We start from the raw sequence: 21429 nt of genomic DNA, 5'->3' as shown, positions 1-21429 counted from the left end.
TTCCTAAGCCTAACTGTAAACACTTTTGGTAGGCTTGGGAATCTATCACTATGGATGAGTGGGTTTTGGAGATCATCCACTTCATTTCTCTTCTGCCTTCCAAGCCCCTTTCCTGTCCCTCTTCAGGGACCTCTCTTACGAGAGCTTATGACAGGAAATAGACTCTCTTCTACTCTTGGGTGCTCTAGCTTCAATTCCCATGCATCACAGAGGGAAAGAGTTTTATTCCAAGTATTTCCTGGTTCAAAAAAAAGAAAGAAAAAAAGGTTGGAGACCCATCCTAAATTTAAGGCTACGCAACACCTTTGTGAAGGCACAGAAATTGAAAATAGCAACATTTTCAACAATTATTCTGGCACTGGACCAAGAGGATTGGCTCTTAGCCCTCAACCTTCAGGATGCATATTTCCATGTAACGATCTACTCATCCCACAAAAGATGTCCATGTTTTATTCTCAGTCAGGACCATTTTTAGTACATGGTGCTCCTTTTTGGCTTATCAGCTACCCCAAGGGTCTTTTCAAATGTCACATCAGTAGTACATCAGGAGTAGTGGCACACTTCCACAGAAAAGGAATTTTAATGTTCTAATGTTCCCTTATCTAGATGATTAGCTCCCTGGGCCTAACTTCACAGACAACTTGCAAAGACATAGACTTCTTTCTTAGATTGGGCCTGCATTTCAACATTCAAAAATCCACCTTGACCCCTTTGCAAAAGTTAGAATTCATAGGAGCTAATCTTGGTCCAGTAGTGGCAAGAGCCTGCTTTCCAATGCACATATTTGTGGCCCTATCCAACATAGTTAACACAATCCAGATTAGCTTTCAAACCCCAGTCAAGAGCTGGCATCAGCTGCTGGGGCATATGGCAGCTGGTACTTTAGTTATAGCCCACACAAAACTGCAAATGTGGTGCCTTCAGGGGTGGTTCAAGACTGTTCAGGCACTGAACAGACAGTTTAACTACACTACTTTCCATACCCACCTTCATAAAGGAATCTCTCAAGTAGTAGAAATACCCTCATAATGTTTGTGCAGGAGTCTTTCACCTTCCCTTCCCCAGCAGTTGTTATAATGACAGATGCTGGAGTGGAGAGCGCATCTAGACATCCACATGGCCTAGGGCAGGTGGATGCCTTAGGAAACCATCTGAACATCAGCCTTCTGGAACTCAGGGCTCATTCTCCCCTGACACCTCTAACATCTAAAGTCCTACTCAAAATAAAAAAGGACAAACCAAGAGCTACTCTTAACATCCTGACCTGACCCTGACAAACATAATTTCTTTGTGATACAGCTGGCTGTTCACTCACTGATCACTCTCCTGATTGCTCCTCTTTTCCTCTCCAAGGAACATAGAAAGATCCTTCACCCCAATCTTGAGGGTTTTCCTGCTCAAAGCACAGCTGGTTGATGATTAATGGTCTTAAAAACAACCTGTAATTGTGTGGCACCTACATCTCGGGAGCGCCCCCTGATTGAGTTTGTGTGTTCCTGCAGTTTTTTCAATTTCTCGGCTCACGGTACCCCGGTCAGGTTGCTACTGCACAGCAGAAAACCATCTATGTGCCACGCTTACAGAAATGGACAAGATTTGCCTGTTGATGTGACCTCAAAACATATTCCAAAACCTCATTGCTGTCAAATACTGGACTACGTTCTAGAACTAAACTGTCATTGTGTTTTGTTAGTCTACCTGGCAGCCATCACAGATTTCCATTCTTCAGCAGAAGGTTATTCCATATTCGCCCACCCATTGACGATGAGTAAGGTTACATTTTAATCACGGGTATTTTTAGTAAAAGTCATGGACAGGTCACAGGCAGTAAACAAAAATTCACAGCCCATGACCTGTCCATCACTTGTACTATGTACCCCTGACTAAAACTTGTGCCATGGGGGTGTGCGGGTGCTCTGGGGTGTGGAGGGCAGCAGCATGGGACCCAGGACCCCAGCTGGTGGTTGGGGGAGGTGGCAGCATGGGCCAGGGACCCCTGCTGGTGCTAGGGGAGGAGGGGCCAGGTGGTGGCACAGGGCCGGGAACTCCTGCTGGTGCTGGGAGGAGGAGGGTTTGTGGGGCTTGCAGGCTGCCTACCTGGCTCTGTGTGTCCCTGCAGTTTCTAGGGGGAAGAAAGGCCAGATCGGCTCCACGCGCTGTCCCCACCCACTCTGGCTCTGTAGCTCCCATTGGCCAGGAACCACAGCCAATGAAAGCTGCAGGGGTGGCGCCTGTGGGTGGGGGCAGCGTCTAGAGCCCCCTGACCAGTCTGCCTAGGAGCTGCAGGGACCTGCCGGCCGCTTCAGGGGAGTGCCCCTCCAGGTAAGCACCACCCTGCACCCTGAGCTTCCTCTCTCACCCAAACTTCCCCAGCAGCGTTCGGTTCGGCTGACTCAGGAGCTTCCTGATCTGCTCGGGCAGCCCCAGAGCCAGCTGCATCAGCCGCTGCAGAAGTCATGGAGGTCACAGAAAGTCACGGAATCCATGACTTTTATGATCTCCATGACAGACATGCAGCCTAAACAATGCAGTTCTTCAGGGGGCTTGGAAATGTTTTTGTCAGTCAAACATCCTATTCTGATTTGAAACGTTAATCTGGTTCTTAAATGTCTTACAAGATCTCCATTTGAACCGATGGCTACCTGCTCACTCCTCCATTTGTTGATGAAAACAGCATTTCTGGTAGCCATCACGTCGGCTCGACGGGGAAGGGGCCACTTGTTGAATTTCCAGAGGGGTCCACATCTCCATTTATAAATTTTTAGGGGGTTGCAAATGAAAAAAGGTTGAAAGCCACTGTTTTAGCATATCATTAATGACACCCTATGTAGAATAGACCAGAGTTATGCCAAAGACTTTTCTTGCTCTGGGTGGCTGAGGCAAAGTTTACCTCACTCCCTGCACCTGCTCCCAGGGTTGGGGCTGGAGGGATTGGTCATTTTGGTGTCAGATGTTGCAGGAGTACACACACAATTCAGTTCTTGTGAGGTAATCAAAGGAAAAACTGACTTAGTTATATTGATTTAAAATGTCTACATTTAAAAACTAGATATACATTCTGTTCGTGATTTGGAATTTGAAGCAGTGTATTTTTATAAAAGCTTTTCTGCTCACTTATTATGAGGTTCACTGGCATGAGGCCCAAATACCACTTTCCTATTTTGAGGCTGAGCATCCCAATAGTTTAGGGTTCTAGGATGCTTTGTAATACAGATTCTTCTTCGAGTGATTGCTCATGTGTATTCCACAATAGGTGTGCGCGCTTTCCACGTGCACCGGTGCTGGAAATTTTTCCCCTAGCAGTACCCATAAGGGAGCGCCCTAGCGACCCCTGGAATGGCGCTTCCCCCACCCTCAGTTCGTTCTTGCCGCCAGTGAAGATGCTTTGGAAACTGCTCCAGCTTTGCTGCAGCTCGTCCCCAAAACTGCTTGTTCGTTCAGTGTGTGTACAGTGTACTACCTATAGTTAGTTCAATTTAGTTTAGTTAGTTAAGTTTAGCTAGAGCGCCCGGGCCGGGGCATGCTCCGTGCCCCAGGTTTTAAGTCGTGCAGCACATGTAGTGGTTTGAGCATTGGCCTACTAAATCCAGGGTTGTGAGTTCAGTCCTTGAGGGGGCCGTTTAGGGATCTGAGGCAAAAATCTGCCTGAGGATTGGTTCCTGCTTTGAGCAGGGGGTTGGACTAGATGACCTCCTGAGGTCCCTTCCAACCCTGATGTTCTGATTCTATGTAGGCGATCTATGTCAGTGAGTGATCCACATGCGGACTGTTTACGCTGTTTGAGGGAAACCCATCTCAGCGATTGATGCAAGATTTGCAAGTTGTTTAAGCCTCGGACCAAGAGAGAAAGGGACATCAGGCTCCGGGCTATTCTGATGGAGTCGGCACCGGGCACCACAGTGTCGGTGCACGGCGACCCTTCAGTGCCATCGATTAGTCGGCACAGCTCCCTGTCCCTGGTGCACGCCAAGAAGGCTAGGAAGAGGCCTTCTTTGCTGCGGCACTGGAGTAAATCCAGGACAGAGGCTAGATCCGTGTTGGGCAGTCCTCGATCCCCACCAGCCTCTAAGGCCTCCGACTCTAGTCGAGTGGAGTAGCCTGGCCCATTTGGAGCAGGCCTCCCCAGATGTCCAGATGGCCTCCACACTGGAGGCCCTGCAAGCAGCCTGGGATGTTATGTCCATGCCAGTATCAGGAGGACCGCCGATGTCGGCCCTGCACTCCAGAGGCAAGCAGCCACTGGGATCTCTGCAGTCACCCCCGGCTCAGTACCAGTCTCAGTCGAGGGAATGTTCCTGATGCTGTTCGCTGCCCAGCATCCATTCAGGGCACAGTCCACATGGACTGCCCTCAACACCCACCAGGCCGTCTGGTTTGGTTCCGTCTGATCGAGACTCTCAGCACCGCTCCACCTCGAGGAGTGAACACCGACGGGACTGAGGCGGATGACGCCAAAGATCCTCATCTCAGAGGGCTATAGCAGTCAGTCATGGCACGAACATTGACGTCGTTTCCATTCGTCGTCCCGCTCCAGGACCCCGCCACGTCACCACCTCCACAGCCCCAGGCATTGATCGCCAGCATCTCACCATTGCGGGTCCGCTCACTGGAGCCGATCTTGAAGCAGCTGTTAATGACGGTACCAGTCCTCCACAGAGGGGTCGCAGTCCCGTGGTTGGCATCGCTCCTAGCATCGCCACTTCTCCTGGTCCAGGGACAGCGGCAGGTCGTATGTCAGCCTGGCCTCTCTTTGTAGTCGTCCATTGATGAGCCAGGCCGAACAGCTGGCTCCCACCGGTGCCACAGCAGGTGCTGTGGCACCGGGTCCTGTGGTCTGTCCAGTGGTACCAGAGGGTACTGTGGCCCCTGACGCAGCCCCCAGTGGGGGCTCGCTCGGTGGCTGGAGCCTCAGAAGGACCATCAGCCTCCCTCTCCAGACCTCCGAGGAAGGAGTCGGTGGGACATACATCCTCAGCACTGTGCCCGGAGACCAACCAGGTGGTAGACCCTCCGGTGCCAGTGGACACACAAAGTACCGTGCCAGCCTCTTCACTCTCACCGGATGTGGTGATTACGGCCCCTCCTCCCTCCATCCCACAGGAGGACTGTAGGGCCCACCACGAGCTCTTAAAAAGGGTGGCATCAAGTCTCCACCTCCAGGCAGAGGAGATGGAGGAGCCCTTGGACTCTCTATTTAATATACTCTCCTCCTCAGCACAGGGCAGGGTGGCCTTGCCTCTCCATGAAGAGATGGTGAAAATTTCAAATGCCCTGTGGCAAACCCCAACCTCATTGGCCCCCATCTCTAAGAGAGTGGAACGCAAATATTTTGTACCCGCCATGGGGCATGAATACTTATACACCCACCCTGCTCCTAACTCCCTGATGGTCGAGTCGGTCAACTACAGGGCCAACCAGCCCCTACCCCAAAAAATAAAGATTCAAGGAGGCTGGACTCATTTGGAAGAAAAATGTATTCGTCCTTGAGATTCCAGTTATGGGTGGCGAACTACCAGGCTCTTCTGGGCCGGTATGAGTTCAATCTGTGCCCAAGTTCGAGGACTTCCTCCAGGAGCTCAACAGGAAGGAGTTCAAAGCGCTGGTGGAGGAGGGCACAGCGGCTGCCAGGGCAACCCTGCAGGCAGCTTCGGATTCAGCAGATACAGCTGCGCGGTCCATGGCCTCCGTGGTGTCCATGAGAAGGGCATCATGGTCCCTGCAGGACCTCCCGTTTGATGGCAAAGCTCAGTTTGCGGAAAATGGATACAAAGCTGCATGGCCTGAAAGACTCCCAAACGACTCTCCAGACTCTGGGTCTCTATGTTCCGGCTCCGGCTAAACCTAAGTTCAAGCTGCAGTTCAGGCCACCCAGTCAAAATACAAGACCGGTTATAAGAGGCACCCACAGAGGCAGTCTCGGCCTGCCCCCCAGGCTGGATCCTCCAGGGGCAAGCAAGTGGGGAAAAGGCGGTTTTGACGGGGTGCCCTACCAGTTCTCATCAGGGATCCAGCCTCAATATAGCTTCTCCAGTCGGTTGTGTGCTTTCCTCCCGGAGTGGTCGCGGCTGACCTCGGACCAATGGGTCCTCAACATCATCTCCCGGGGATACACCCTCCAGTTTATTTCATCCCCGCCCAACTACCCCCTGCCCCCATCTCTCTTGGGGGACCCCTCGCATAAGGCTCTGCTTGAGCAGGTGGTGTGACGGCTCCTGGGCCTAAGGGCGGTGGAAGTGGTACCGGGGGAGTTCAAAGGCAAGGGGTACTACTCCCACTATTTCTTTATCCCGAAGGCCAAAGGGGGACTAAGCTGTTCAGAAAGTCCTCGCAACTGTTCATCGCCTCGGCTGAGTGCATAAAAGGTCAGCCGATCTCCACTCAGTGGCTCTTCAACTGGATCACCTCGTTATTCCTGTTATGACCTGGCAGGAATCCCTCTGCCACCAATTGTGAAGGCTCACTCGACTAGGGCGCAGGCCTCGTCGGCTGCCTTTTTGGCCCTTGTCCCCATTCAGGACATTTGTGGGGCTGCCACATGGTCTTCAGTTCACACGTTCACCTCACATTATGCGATTGTCTCTCAGACCAGGGAGTATGCCAGGTTCAGCAGGGCTGTTCTCCATACCAAGAGTTTGTGAACTCCTTCCCACTTCCAACAGATATAGCTTGGAATCACCTATTGTGGAATACACATGAGCAATCACTCGAAGAAGAAAAGACCATTACCTTTTCCGTAACTAGTGTTCTTCGAGATGTGTTGCTCATGTCTATTCCACATCCCGCCCTCCTTCCCTTCTGTCAGAGTTGTCTGGCAAGAAGGAACTGAGGGTGGGGGGAGCATGCAGTGCCCTTTATACCACACCATGGAGGCGCCACTCCAGGGGTCGCTAGGGCTCTCCTCTACGGGTAACTGCTAGGGAAAAAAACTTCAGGCACTGGTGCACATGGCAAGCACGCACACCTATTGTGGAATAGACATAAGCAACACATCTTGAAGAACACCAGTTATGGAAAAGGTAACTCTCTTTTCTTTTTCTTTGACTTTTGGTTTCTAACAATGTCTTTCTGTGCTGAATATACATCTTCACCCCTTATGTCGTATTAAAAAAAAAAACCATTTGGGGCTCAATGAGATTGAGGTAAAAATCTGGTGTCCCATAAGTTTCTTAGTGTTTTTCTTTACATATTAGTTAAAAATGCTTTTCTACTGTAAAAATATGAACAATATTACATTATTTCATTTTGTACTTTTCTGTTACAGTTGATGCAAATACATGGGCACAAATTATTGCGTTGTACCCAACTTTAGTTGAATGTATCACTTGCTCATCCTCGGAAGTCTGTTCTGCTCTCAAGGAGGCACTAGTTCCCTTTAAGGACTTCATGCATCCACCAGCACCCAAGGTACAGAATGGAGAGTCTTGAAAAGATCAAACTTTTTTATTTTTGAAAAAAAAAGTATCCCAAAAAAAGAATATTTGTTCCTAACTGAGACTTCTCTGAGGAAATCTCTTGTGACTAGTACTTGGCAACCAGCGTTGACCTTCTTTCAGTTGTACTAACAAGAGCTTTGTAATTCATGCATACAACAAGCTTACAGCTCAAAGGTTCCAGAGTGAGTAGCAGTGCAAGTCTTTAATAAATTTAACTGACGAGATGGAATCAGTTGTAACCTAATGTACTTGCTACAATATATTGAAGTGGTGACTGAAAAGTGGGCTTATGTATAGCTTGTGGTGTATGTGTTAATGATGTAATTTAAAAAAAAGTATTTCAATTCAGTCAGATTGATTAGGCTGGTGTTTTGCACCATTTTTTCAAGTACAAAATTGTACTAAAATTTTATGCAAGATGGTACTGTAACATTCCATATTATCTGTAACCAGCCTTTGTAAACAAAGGGAACTGATGAACTTGTGTGTATAATAAATGGTACAGTTCTGTATAAAATAGTTGCATTTATTATTTAAATTCTTTTTAAAATATTGATAATGTTAAATGCTTGAAAAATGTATTTATTATGAATACTAAGTTGTATGCTTGCATTTTTACGTACAATTTGCCTTCATAATTGGCAGATATGGTTATTCATATCTGATCATCCGGTTAATTTTTTGCTTATTTGAATGTATCTTATTTCAACAAAGAGGTCATATGATGAATGACAGCAAACAGCCAATGATCTGCTGATTTCAAACTTTAAAGTAGGTGATTTGAAATGAGTTTGAATATGTGGAAATATACTGTAGCACTCCAACTCTACCATACCTCACATCACAAAATATTTGTTTCAACATACTCGTTTACGTAAGTCTATCCATTTTTATGTTTGTTTTTGGTAGTTGTCCTGCATTACAAGAATGTTTCATATTTGGGATTTATAGCTCTCTTTTGCCCATAATGGTAGTTGTCATTGTCTTTGAATTATGATCCAAGAAAGGTGATTTCAAATATCTGATATATTTTGCTGTAATTTTTGTTTGTTTGTTTCAGTAATCTTAAGCGCTCTGTTTTGTACTGTCTTTTCAGCCCAAACAATAATTGTTCTAACCTTCAAGTATAAAATGTGCGCGTGATATAAACCATGAGAAGTGTATTTTTGAAGATTGTTATTCATTTAGAAGTGCAGTAAACTTTCTGTCATGAAGTAAAATGTGAATTTTGTTTCCCTTTCATGTACTATGTAGTTGAAGCAGAATACTTTTGAGTACTGTTCTTTATAAAGTTGAATTGTGACATAGCATATTATATTCCTATTCAATGAATTGTTCCAGTAATATTTCACCTGTATTTAGGTATTTATTATCATCCATGTGAAGAGCTTTAAAACATAGCTTTAAAAACATAAAAATCTAAAGTTAGACTCCTATGTCCACAGTTAGGCACCTGCCTGGTTTTTCCAAAGTGCTGAATTCTTAATAGCTGCTATTGTCCTGGCCCAGTGCAGAGAACTGGACTAGATGACCTACCAAGGTCCCTTGCAGGCCTACATTTCTATGATTTTATGAAATCAGACAAGGTCCTTGGGAGGAGTTGGGTACTCAGTGCTTTTAAAAATTGGGCAGACAACTTCCTATGGATTATAGAGATTAACTTTAGGTTCTGGACTTTTAAAATATTGTGCAGATATTAAAAACAAGGATCATTCAAACACTTTTGTGGGTTAAAAGATTGGTTTACGTGACTAGATTAGGGTTGCTAACCCTCCAGGATTGTCCTGAAGTCTCCAGGAATTAAATATTAATCTTTAATTAACAATAATGTCGTGATGAAACCTCCAGGAATATGTCCAACCAAAATTGGCAATCGTAGAATTGATGTAAAGTTGAAAGAGTTGCTAGTAGTGTTTCATTATGAATTGGTCAGAATTAGAGAGTCTGTAAGTGCATAGTACTATGCAACCATAGTTTTTAAATGCTTTCTCCTTTTATGCTCCATATTATATTACTATTCTCATTTAAAAAATAGGAGAGAGAGAGAACTTTACTTTGTTTCATTTTCCATCATTAGGGATTTTTAAGAGCAGGTTGTACAAACACCTGTCAGGGATAGTCTAGATAATACTTAGTCCTGCCTTGAGTGCAGGGGACTGGACTAGATGACCTCTCGAGGTCCCTTCCAGTTCTATGATTCTATATTACAGTAAATGCACAACAGACTTTAAGACCTTGGAGAAACTAGTTTCTTCCCGAGCTTTAGAGAACACAAATTTTGTATTAAGAAACCAAATATTTTCCCTAACAGCTGAGTTTGGGTAGGTCTTGAAATGTTTTAGTTCATTTTTAGTGTAAAAATAGCTAATTTTGAGAAGCAGTTCCAAAATGCCACAATATGGAAACCTATACACCAAATTAATGTCAATTTTTGGATTTCCTCTAAAACTGAAAATCTGAAAATAACTGCAATACTGATGAAAGCAACATATTTTTAGGGCTAGGTCTTGCTGACTTCAGTAGAAGGATGGTCAAGGCCCATAGTGTCACTTAAAAAAAAAAAAAAAAGCCCCAATAATAGTATTTAGAAGTTTCTATTTTAGCTAGCTATGTCAGAGTTTATTGTTTTTAATTCCTGTTTATTTTATTTGGGAAAGAAGGCTAAAGATACATCAGACCCAATAAAGGATAACAGTATATGCTCAGTACAATGAACTTCCTTCAGCTTGATATGTATAAAACATGTTCTGTTTTATTTGTCTATATTCTTTGCTTCTACAACTTAGTATTCTTTATTGCCTGGGGGTGGGAGGCTCATCTTTTAAGAGACATTTAAAACCAACATTCTTCTACTCCTCAGCTTATTTTTCCTCCCCTTAGTCACCAAATTATTATTAGGGCATTGTACATCTGGAACTCACATTAAAGTTGAGGTCTAATCTAGTCAGACATTCTTACTCTTTTTTATATACATGACTAGCTTATGAAAGATAACAACTTAAGCATTTAATTTAGAAGGACGGCTTTTCACTGTGGATGAAAGTCAGCCTCTTTACAATGTCATCTTGCTCATTTATAACTCTAGTATTCCTTACATTTGAAGTATTGCTTTCTTTTCCTCTGCTGAGGGTTCTTGTTTTCTAATAAATATTGATACAGGAGCATTGATGCAGACAGTCTTTTTGGATTTGTAGAATTTTTATTTAATCAATATTTCTAGTAATGGAGATTCTGTACTTCCTCCTTCGAGAAATATCTTAACCAGACCCTGAAGCTTCACATACATATGTATACGTTTAACTTTATACACGAGTAGTAGTCCCATTCAAATGAGTACTCTCACATAAAGTAAAGTATGCGCATACGTGTTTGCAAGGTTGGAGTCTAACTTATTTTAGTTTAAAATTCACTAAAATGCACTGGATCACCAAAAGTAGCTGGGGAGTCCAAGTAATTCTTATAGCCTTACGAAGATAACTTCTTGAGCTCCCTTCCTCCAATGTACTATAAGGCTCTAGATCAGGGGTAGGCAACCTATGGCCCGCATGCCAAAGGCGGCATGCGAGCTGATTTTCAGTGGCACTCACGCTGCCTGGGTCCTGGCCACCAGTCTGGGAGGCTCTGCATTTTAATTTAATTTTAAATTAAGCTTCTTAAACATTTTGAAAACCTTATTTACTTTACATACAACAATAGTTGAGTTATATATTATAGACTTATAGAAAGAGACCTTCTAAAAACGTTGAAATGTATTACTGGCACGCAAAACCTTAAATCAGAGTGAATAAATGAAGACTTGGCACACCACTTCTGAAAGGTTGCCAACCCCTGCTCTAGATTCCATTGGACATGTCTTCCAATAATTATAAAATTACTAAATGCAGCCACCACCTCCTAAAAAAATTATTGGCAGCCAGGAGTGAAAATGGGAAAGTCCGGCAGATACATTGAAAGGAACATACACAAGATATTAGTATATTGGGGAGAACTTACCTCATCTCCATGCCTCGGACATTGCAACAATATGAGCAAGACTTCAAGCTTGTATATAATCACAGTTTATCTAATAAGAAAAAGTGAGTATATACCCTAATTTTCGTTTAGAACATAGGCTCTGGATGGAAAAAAGTTGCCACAGCTTCCAATTTTTAATAAGTTTATTGAATACTATGTTGAGTATCCTGATATCAAAGAACAAAATATTAATAAGCATAATATCTGCATTTACTGAAACAAAATCTTAAAAGATTGCATTATGTTTTTGCCCAGATCAAAAGGCATTTCTCATCTCATCCTGAAATTTAGACAGGAAGTTCCCCAACTAACCCTTTGTCCATGGTTACAAGTGTTAAAAAATGTATTGGAGAAAAACACAAACTGTGGGTTGGGTCTGCAGATGCAATCAGTAGCCTAACCCAGTTCCCATTATAGTTCATAGAATGTCAGAGTTGGAAGGGACCTCAGGAGGTCACATCTAGTTCAACCTCCTGCTCAAAGCAGGACCAGTCCCCAGACAGATTTTTGCCCCAGATCCCTAAATGGCCCCCTCAAAGATTGAACTCACAACCCTGGGTTTAGCAGGCCGATGCTCAAACCACTGAGCTATCTCCCCCCTGGAAGTTCTACTGTTGACTTCAGTGGGAACACATTCTATTCTTGTTCCTGTCAATTTAGAATTATTTTTAAGTGAAGGAGCATGGAAATTATTAATTTCTCTTGAAAAGAAGACAGTATGCCAATTTACTATGCATGAAATAATTGCACATAGGAAGAAATCAAATTGTAGTATTAAGAAGATGGTTTAACTTTTATACGGCCACCTTAAAATAATCTACATTTTTCTTAACTTTCTGGACATTGTAAGATACAATTGTATACAGTCCATATTAGTTCATTGTTAGTATTACTCTAGCAGTTGAGTAAGATATTTTTTCTAGTAAAAGAGGATGTATTGAATGGAAAAGCTGGGTGAATTGTTAATAATTGATATTCATAGATCAGCTATTCCTATTTTCTTTCTTAGCCCTGGTCTCCACTACGAGTTTAGGTTGAATTTAGCAGCATTATGTTAATTTAACCCTGCACCCGACTTAAAGGGCTCTTAAAATCAATTTCTATACTCCTCTACGGCGAGGGCTTTAGTGCTAAAATAGACCTTGCTGGGTCAGATTTGGGGTAGTGTGGACGCAGTTCGACGGTATTGGCCTCTGGGAGCTATCCCAGACTGCTCCATTGTGACCACTCTGGACAGTACTCTCAACTCAGATGCACTGGCTAGGTAGACAGAAAAAGCCCCGGGAACTTTTGAATTTCATTTCCTGTTTGGCCAGCGTGGCGAGCTGATCAGCACAGGTGACCGTGGAGTCCCAGAATTGCAAAAGAGCTCCAGTATGGACTGAACGGGAGGTACTGGATCTGATTACTGTATGGGGAGAAGAATCCATGCAGGCAGAACTCCTTTCCAAAAGACAAAATGCCAGTATATTTGCCAAAATCTCCAAGGGCATGATGGACAGAGGCTACAACAGGAACACGCAGCAGTGCCGCGTAAAAGTTAAGGAGTTGAGGCAAGCCTACCAAAAAAGGATGCAAACAGTTGCTCCAGGTCAGAGCCCCATACATGCTGCTTCTATGATGAGCTGCATGCAATTCTAGGGGGGGGCCCTACCACTACCCCACCACTGTCCGTGGACACCTGCAAGGGGGGAGTCTCACGCAACAGGGATGAGAATTTTGTGGATGAGGAAGATGAGGAGGAGGAGGTTGAGGATAGTGCACAGCAGGCAAGCAGAGAATCCCTTCTTCCCGGCAGCCAGGAACTGTTCATCACCCTGGAGCCAATACCCTCCCAAGGCGGGCTCCCGGACCATGAAGCTGGAGAAGGCACCTCTGGTGAGTGTACCTTTTGTAAATATAATACAGGGTTTAAAAGCAAGCGTGTTTAATGATTAGTTTGCCCTGAAGACTTGGGATGCATTTGCAGCCAGTATAGCTACTGGAAAAATCTGTTAATGTGTCTGGGGATGGAGCAGAAATCCTCCAGGGACATCTCTGTGAAGATCTCCTGGAGGTACTCTAAAAGCCTTTGCAGAAGGTTTCTGGGGAGGGCAGCCTTATTCCGTCCTCCATGGTAGGACACTTCACCACGCTAAGCCAGTAGCAAGTAGTCTGGAATCATTGCAGAACAAAACATTGCAGCGAATGGGCCCGGGCTTTGGTGGCATTCAAGCAACATCCGTTCTTTATCTCTCTGTGTTAGCCTCAGGAGAGTGATATCATTCATGGTCAACTGGTTGAAATACAGAAAATTTGTTTTAGGGGACATTCAGAGGTGCCTGTTCCTGCTGAGCTATTTGCCTTTGGCTGAAAAGAAATCATCCCCGCTGTTAGCCATGCGATGGGGGGAGGCCTGCTCATGCTGTTCGTGTTTGGCTGACAGGGATCTTCCTTGATACTAGCCATGAGTGGTGGGGGAGCGGAGGTGAAGCGATCATCCCAGAGAATTGGGGTGGGGGGGGATAGATTGTGCTGCACATTCACCCTAAAACCGCAGCCCCTCCTTTTAAATGGCCAACCCAATGGACTTTGCTTGGTATGGGAAAGGAGGGCGCTGCTGTTTGAAACCATTCCCACATGGTATGAAGATTGAAGAAGCCGAAACCCTTTGCCTTATCATGGCTGCCTGCAAGCCGAATTCTGTTGCCCAGCTGAGTGTGTGTGATGTCTCACACCAAACTGGCAGGCACTCAATATAAGAGGCAAAATGCGACCTTGTACCAAAAGCACATGTGCTATGTAATGTGAATCACTTGATTCAGTGTGAAATAGTCTTCCCTTTGTTCTCTAAAATGTATCTTTTAAAATACTACTCTACCTTCTTTTCCTCCCGCAGCTGCAAATGTTTCTAAACTCCCCCTATCATCTCCGTCCCAGAGGCTAGCACAGATTAGAAGGCGAAAAAAACACACTCACAATAATAGGTTCTCAGAGCTCATGCAGTCCTCCCACACTGAAAGAGCTCAGCAGAATGCGTGGAGGCAAACAATGGCAGAGTCCAGGAAAGTGTTAAATGAACATAATGAGAGGAGGGAGGAGCACGCTGAGAGGAGGCAGGATGCAATGCTGAGGCAAACTGACATGTTCAGGCATCTGGTGGAGCTGCAGGAAAGGCAGCAGGAGCACAGACTGCAGCCCCTGTATAACCGCCTGCCTTCCTCCCCAAGTTCCATATCCTCCTCACCCAAACGCCCGAGAACACAGGGGTGAGGGAGAGGCTACGGGCACCCAGCCACTCCACCCCAGAGGATTGCCCAAGCAACAGAAGTCTGGCATTTAATAAGTTTTGAACTGTAGTGTGGCCTTGTCCTTCCCTTCTCCCTTCATCCACCACCCCACCCAGTGCTTCCCTCCTCACCCACTACCTTGTGAGTTTCCCCTGATTTGTGTGATGAATTAATAAAGAATGCATGATTTGGAAACAGTAATGACTTTATTGCCTCTGAAAGTGGTGATCGAAGGGGAGAGGTCAGTTGGCTTACAGGGAAGTAGAGTCAACCAAGGGGGTGGGTTTTCATCAAGGACAAAGAGAACTGTCACACTGTAGCCTGGCCAGTCATGAAACTGGTTTTCAAAGCTTCCCTAATGTGCAGGGCACCCAGCTGTGCTCTTCTAATTGCCCTGGTGTCTGGCTGCGTGTAATCAGCGGCCAGGAGATTTGCCTCAGCCTCCCACCCCACCATAATCATCTCGCCCTTACTCTCACAGATATTGTGGAGCAAGCAGCAATAACAATGGGAATATTGATTTTGCTGAGGTCTAACCTACTCAGTAAACTGTGTGCCAGCGAGCTTTTAAACATCCAAATGCACATTCTACCACTTGCTCAGCCTGTAGTTGAACTGCTTCTTACTACTTTTCAGGGTGCCTGTGTATGGCTTCGTGAGCCATGGCATTAAGGGATAGGCTGGGTCCCCAAGGATAACTATAGGCATTTCAACATCCCCAATGGTAATTTTCTGGTCTGGGAAATAAATTCCTTCCTGCAGCTGTTCAAACAGACCAGAGTTCCTGAAGATGCGAGCATCATGCACCTTTCCCAGCCATCCCACATTGATGTTGATGAAATGTCCCTTATGATCCACCAGTGCTAGCAGCACCATTGAAAAGTACCCCTTGCAGTTTACGTACTGGCTTCCAAGGTGGTCCAGCCCCAAGATGGAGATATGTGTTCCATCTATCACCCTACCACAGTTAGGGAACTCCATTGCAGCAAAGCCATCCACTATGATCTGCACATTTCCCAGAGTCACTACCCTTGATAGCAGCAGCTCAGTGATTGCATTGGCTACTTGGATCACAGCAACCCTCACAGTAGATGTACGCACTCCAAATTGATTCCCGACTGACCAGTAGCTGTCTGGCATTGCACACTTCTAGAGGGCTATCACCCCTCGCTTCTCAACTGTGAGACTGCTCTCATCTTGGTATTCTTGCGCTTCAGGGCAGGGGAAAGCAAGTCACAAAGTTCCATGAAAGTGCCCTTACACATGCAAAAGTTTCACAGTCACTGGGAATCATCCCAGACCAGCAACACTATGCGGTCCCACCAGTCTGTGCTTGTTTCCTGGGCCCAGAATCGGCGTTCCATGGCAGAAATCTGCCCCATTACCACCATGATGTCCAAATTGCCAGGGCCCAGGCTTTGAGAGTAATCTGTGTCCGTGTCCTCATCACTATTGTGATCGTGCTGTCGCCTCCTCGCCTACTTTTGCAGGTTCTGTAATGAGAACCATACTGCAGAATAATGTGTGAGGTGTTTACAATGCTCAGAACAGCAGCGGTGACGTTGAGCTGAGTGGGCTCCATGCTTGCAGTGGTATGGTGTCTGCAGGAGAGAAGGAGAGCAGAGTTGCAGCAGAAGCAGTGGATGACGATGGATGCCATGAGAATAGATATTTATACAGAACGACGAGAGGACCTGCGAGGTGGATTCATGGCACCAGGAGAGCAGAGTTGCAGCGGAAGCGGTGGAGGACAACGGTTAACACCTCGCACATTTCCTGAGGAAGAACACAGGTACCCAGGAGCATATGACAGACAACATGGAGAAATTCGCTATTGAGATAAGAGCAGCAGAGCAGAGTTGCAGTGGAAGTGATGTATGACTACAGTTAGCAGTCCTACTGCGCCGTCTGCTGACAGCAGCACCCAGGACACAACAGCGACAGTGTTGGTAAGCTGAGCTGAGTGGGGTGCACGCTTACCGTGGTATGGCGTCTGCACGGAAAAAAGGCACGAAACGATTGTCTGATGTTGCGTTCATGGAGAGAGGGGTGAATGATAACATGTACCCAAAACCACCCGCGACAATGTTTTTGTCCCATCAGGCATTGGGAGCTTAACCCAGAATTCCAATGGGTGGCAGAGACTGCAGGAACTGTGGGATAGATACCCACAGTGCACTGCTCCATAAGTCAATGCTAGCCACGGTAGTGAGGATGCACTCCGCCGACTTAATGCGCTTAGTGTGGACATACGCAATCGACTGTATAAAATCGATTTTCTAAAAATTGACTTTTATAAAATCGACCTAATTTCGTAGTGTAGACATACCCACAGTTTTTTATAAATTCATTATACAACATTTAAACTCTTAGAGATCTATTTTCTAAGCATGTTCAGAGGCATTTACTTTGGAATACTTTCAATCTCCATTATACTTTATTACATGTTTTGAGGTTTTTTGTTAGCTTCTGTTACACAGCAACACTCAATGATAGAAGTCTCAAAACTATGCTCTGTTTCCTCCATGGAATATTTTGTATACATGCTAGATATCTGCAGCGATGCAGTACTCAGCTGAAGAACGAACCATAACTAATTGTGCTCTATGTAATTCTCAGCCATCATATAAGAAAATAATATTTTTTTCACCCATGGATTTTGAGACCATTTCCAGTTGCTGCAAAAGGGGTAATATAAGGTTTTATTTTGTACTGTTCAGCTTGAAAGTACCTATTGAACTATAAAAAATAAACTGTAAATCATGCCAGCAAAATGGCAGCTATCCTGTCCTCCATGAAGATATAGATATATTTATAGATGAATGAAGAGATCCAGTGGTGCAGTAACACCAGGATGTAACTTTGTCTTTATTTAGACAGAAAACAGTAAGCTCTATCACTCTTTGAGTTGTAAAAGTTGTCACAGTTGTACAAAGTGGTCTTGGTCTTGAGCTTTTACCATTAACAGACAATCCTGATAAATATTTTAATTCCCTGCTGTCTCCCAAGACCAATTACTGCCTGGCATGTATGTCAGACTTAAATCTCTTCATGGGCATGGTTTTAGCTAACCTCTTTAAATGTCTGACTTGCAGTTGGCTAATGAAGTTTATAGTCTGCTGCCACTGACTATTTATTTTTGCACTCTGTGTGTTTTTGTCTAAACAAATTGCATACACAATTATTAGAGATGCTATGACTGCCACTTATCATGCTGACCAGTATTGTCTAATTGTTTCCTAGTGCTCCCTTTGCCAGTCTCTATTGCATGTTGTCTCTCAACTTAGTCTTAAATTGGAAGCTTTTTTGGGGGTAGGGACCATCTTTTTGTTATATGTTTGTACAGCGACTAACACAGAGTAGCTCTGACTAGAGCCCATAGACACTATTACAATACAAATAATATATAATAATGATAATAGTAGACAACTGCTTCTGCCTTGGACATAAATATTTTTTGGGCTCAAGAATTATATTTTAACTAAAAAGGTATATTTTAGCCATACAGATCACGACTGTTGAAGTTTTATCAAGAGTTACCATAAGCAAGGCTAGTAGAACACACAATTGCAACCCATCAGGTTGACAGTTCCTCACTAGAATCCTTAACTAAACTCAAACTTGAACTTATTTTCTCATTTCTCTTTAGCTGTCATTAGTTGAAAACAGATGGAGAGTTGATGAGGCAGAAACATACAAGAAGTCTATTCCAGATGTCAGGAGGTGCAGAGAAGTCTCTCATACCAACAGTGGTGAGATTGTGTGAACAGGCAAAGAGGAGGCCAGTGCTAGACAAGCAGGGAAGAGAGCCAGAAGAAAAAAGATTGAGATAGGTGGAATCAAGTCCATAGTGGGTTTAAATATGAGGAGAGCAATTTATACAGAATCTTGAATGGGGGGAAAAACAAAATTGTATAGAATGGGAGTGAGCTGATTCTATTTCTTTGTATGTGTGAAAAAGGTGAGCAGCAGTCTTCTGAACATGGGAGAGTCTGCAGAGCTGAGACTTGGAGATAATCTAGGAACTCCTCTGGGGTTTGGGGTGATTTTTTTAAGCATTACCTTCTGGCTTTTCTTTTTCTCTTTGTCTTCTTTAATTGTGTAAAAAAAGAATAATATGGATGCTTCCCTTCTTATATTGTAATGGGCTCTCTTAAAAATGTTCATTCATAAATGGTTAATAATGTTAATGGGCTTACATGACACCTAGGCTGATTACTAAAACATGTAAAAGAGCCAGGTTTGGGAGGAACATTGGCCCAATGAGGACTAAGAGTATTATGTAAATTAACACACGCCTTCTCTGGGAAAAGGTAGCTAGTGCAATAATGTATTAAGAATGCATTCAAGCAGCTACAAAAACTTTACTGCAAGCTTAGCTAATTAAAAAAAAGATGCGGGGAGAAGAGGATTTGGAGGAAACATAGTGCCTCTGATAAAATTGAAGGATGAAAACATGAGGAACTTCAATTCCCAATCCTGAGTCTCTTGGCTTCTGTGCAGACACAAGAATCTGTCCACAGGGTGCAGCTTGGAGGATCCAAGGCCCTGCTCAGGATCGTGAGTGTGCGAGAATGGGAGGGGGGAGGGGGAGAAAAAAGGGGGGGGAGTACAGTTTAAAAACTAATGCTAATAAAAATTATTGCATTATTTTCAAGAGCATAGAAACTCTAGAAAAAAAATCTATAAACATTTCACATATGCGCATTTTAAATAATTAATCTTCATAAGCACTGTCTACATCAGGTTTTGTAGGTAACTAGTTTGTTACAAAGAAAGTTTTATTTGATCTATTCCATGAAATGTGTATATATAGTTGCAAAAGCAACCTTTATGAAAAGATTGACTTCTTTACTGTACAGACAAATCAAGCTGAATTCTTTGATCTGCTTAGCAAGCTGATATTATCTGGTTCCAAGAATTCTTTATGCTACATTCCAATTTTATCAACAATTTTCTCACCAAAATAATCTTCACTTAACACCTGATTTCAACTTGTGAGCATGCCCATTTATCAGTAACATCTGCACTTGCAGATGATGAATTTCATCACCTATATCTGCAGGGGTAGTGCTGGAAAAATGATTAGGCGGGTGCATATATTCATGAAGTTATGTACATATAATTTGAGACCATATTGAGGCCTCACTGAAAATTGGGTCTTATAATCTGTTTTTTTTAAAATGGGTTCTGTAGGGGGAACAGGACCTGTACAATTTTTGTCCTGTAATATATTTTAAAACTTCTTAATTAGCAAAGCCTCTGTAATATTTAATTTTCCTAATTTAACTAAGATCATTCATAATTTTTTTTTTTAAGTGAAGCTTCAATTGGCCTTAAAAGCACATGCCTAAGCATACTTCCTGAGCCTGATACTAAGTCACATTCTGGGAATTTACTGAAATATAAATCCTTGTTTTCATCTGAGCAGTATAGCATGGTACATAGATCTGTATCTCTTTCCTGGGAAATACATTCCCTGAAGCAGTCCAGTTTATCATTTGTAAGGGAAATATTTAAACCTACATATAAAGCACTGTATGTTAAAATACTTTTTTAAAATTGTTGTATTGCTGTTTTATTTTACTTAAGCCTTATGCGCTTCCTTTTAAGTAGAAGCATTCACTGACTGAAGACTCCATTGTTATAAATCACCTTCTCTAATTCTAATGCCATAAATGTGTCAATAGAATGAAATTCACAAGTAAACTATTTAAGAGTAATTTGCATCTTTTCTCTTCACCGCCTTTATAGAATAGTAATGTATTGGGTTTTGATGTTCCTAGGAAAAACTGCACAAGTCAGAAAGCCGTTAGAGATCCATAGCTGATAAAGATTCATACACTAGTATCACCAAGAATTAACCCCTAAACTACACTTCCCACTAGCCTCTACTGCTAAAATAATCTTGCACTTTTATTTAAGAAATCAAGAATTAGGATTTTATTCTGACTCTCCCAAGTGAGAAGTTGTTATATATGCTATTTGTGCCTTAATATGACTTTTAGTGTAACTAAATTTTAATGTTAGTTTAATTTTAGTAACTAAAATTTGGAGATTAGAGTCTGTAAATAGAAATATTTAAAATGCTTTAACTTCAAACTACCCTATATCAGCTTTTTTACTTAGCGAGAGCTCTGTAATTCTTCTCTAAAAATGTTTTCTAATTATTCCATTTTTAAATGTTTGTGAGTAAAAGCACACATCTCTCTCATAGTATCAGAGGGGTAGCTGTGTTAGTCTGGATCTGTAAAAGCAGCAGAGAGTCCTGTGGCACCTTATAGACTAACAGACGTATTGGAGAATGAGCTTTTGTGGGTGAATACCCACTTCGTCGGATGCATGTGACGAAGTGGGTATTCACCCACGAAAGCTCATGCTCCAATACGTCTGTTAGTCTGTAAGGTGCCACAGGACTCTTTGCTGCTTTTACTGATCTCTCTCATAGTTAAGTTTCATTACCTAGGGTAATACCAAACCAGGGCCAGCTCTACTGTTTTCACTGCCCCAAGCAGCACGCTGTATTGCTGCCGCTGCGGACGGCGGGGGCAGTCCGTGCGCCGTTAGGGTGGCACGCACGTTTCCACAGTGGCGGCAATTTGGCAGCAGCTTCTGTCTTCAGACAGAAGCTGTGCTGCCGCCGACAGCTGAACATAGAAGCTGCCGCCGAGTTGCCGCCACTGCGGAAACGCATGTGCCGCCCTAACAGCACA

The 21429-nt window shown here is 43.7% G+C and overlaps 1 protein-coding gene across 8 annotated transcripts in view; it reads left to right on the top strand.

The window, feature by feature from the left end:
- Positions 1–8659, top strand: part of MON2 (MON2 homolog, regulator of endosome-to-Golgi trafficking) — a 163172-nt gene extending 154513 nt beyond the window's left edge. For 6 of the 8 annotated variants that reach the window (XM_039503343.1, XM_039503337.1, XM_039503351.1 and 3 more), the window contains one exon: positions 7262–7425. In XM_039503343.1, coding sequence (XP_039359277.1) covers positions 7262–7425 — 164 coding nt within the window. Of the gene's footprint in view, positions 1–7261 lie in introns of all 8 variants that reach the window. The other 2 variants (XM_039503322.1, XM_039503312.1) reach the window with 1 other exon arrangement.
- The last annotated feature ends 12770 nt before the right edge of the window (positions 8660–21429 follow it).

The sequence above is a fragment of the Mauremys reevesii genome, linkage group 1, assembly GCF_016161935.1.
Source record: "Mauremys reevesii isolate NIE-2019 linkage group 1, ASM1616193v1, whole genome shotgun sequence".
NCBI classification, from domain to species: domain Eukaryota; kingdom Metazoa; phylum Chordata; order Testudines; family Geoemydidae; genus Mauremys; species Mauremys reevesii.
The sequence above is the reverse complement of the archived record's forward strand: the minus strand, read 5'-3'. Positions and strand labels throughout refer to the sequence as shown.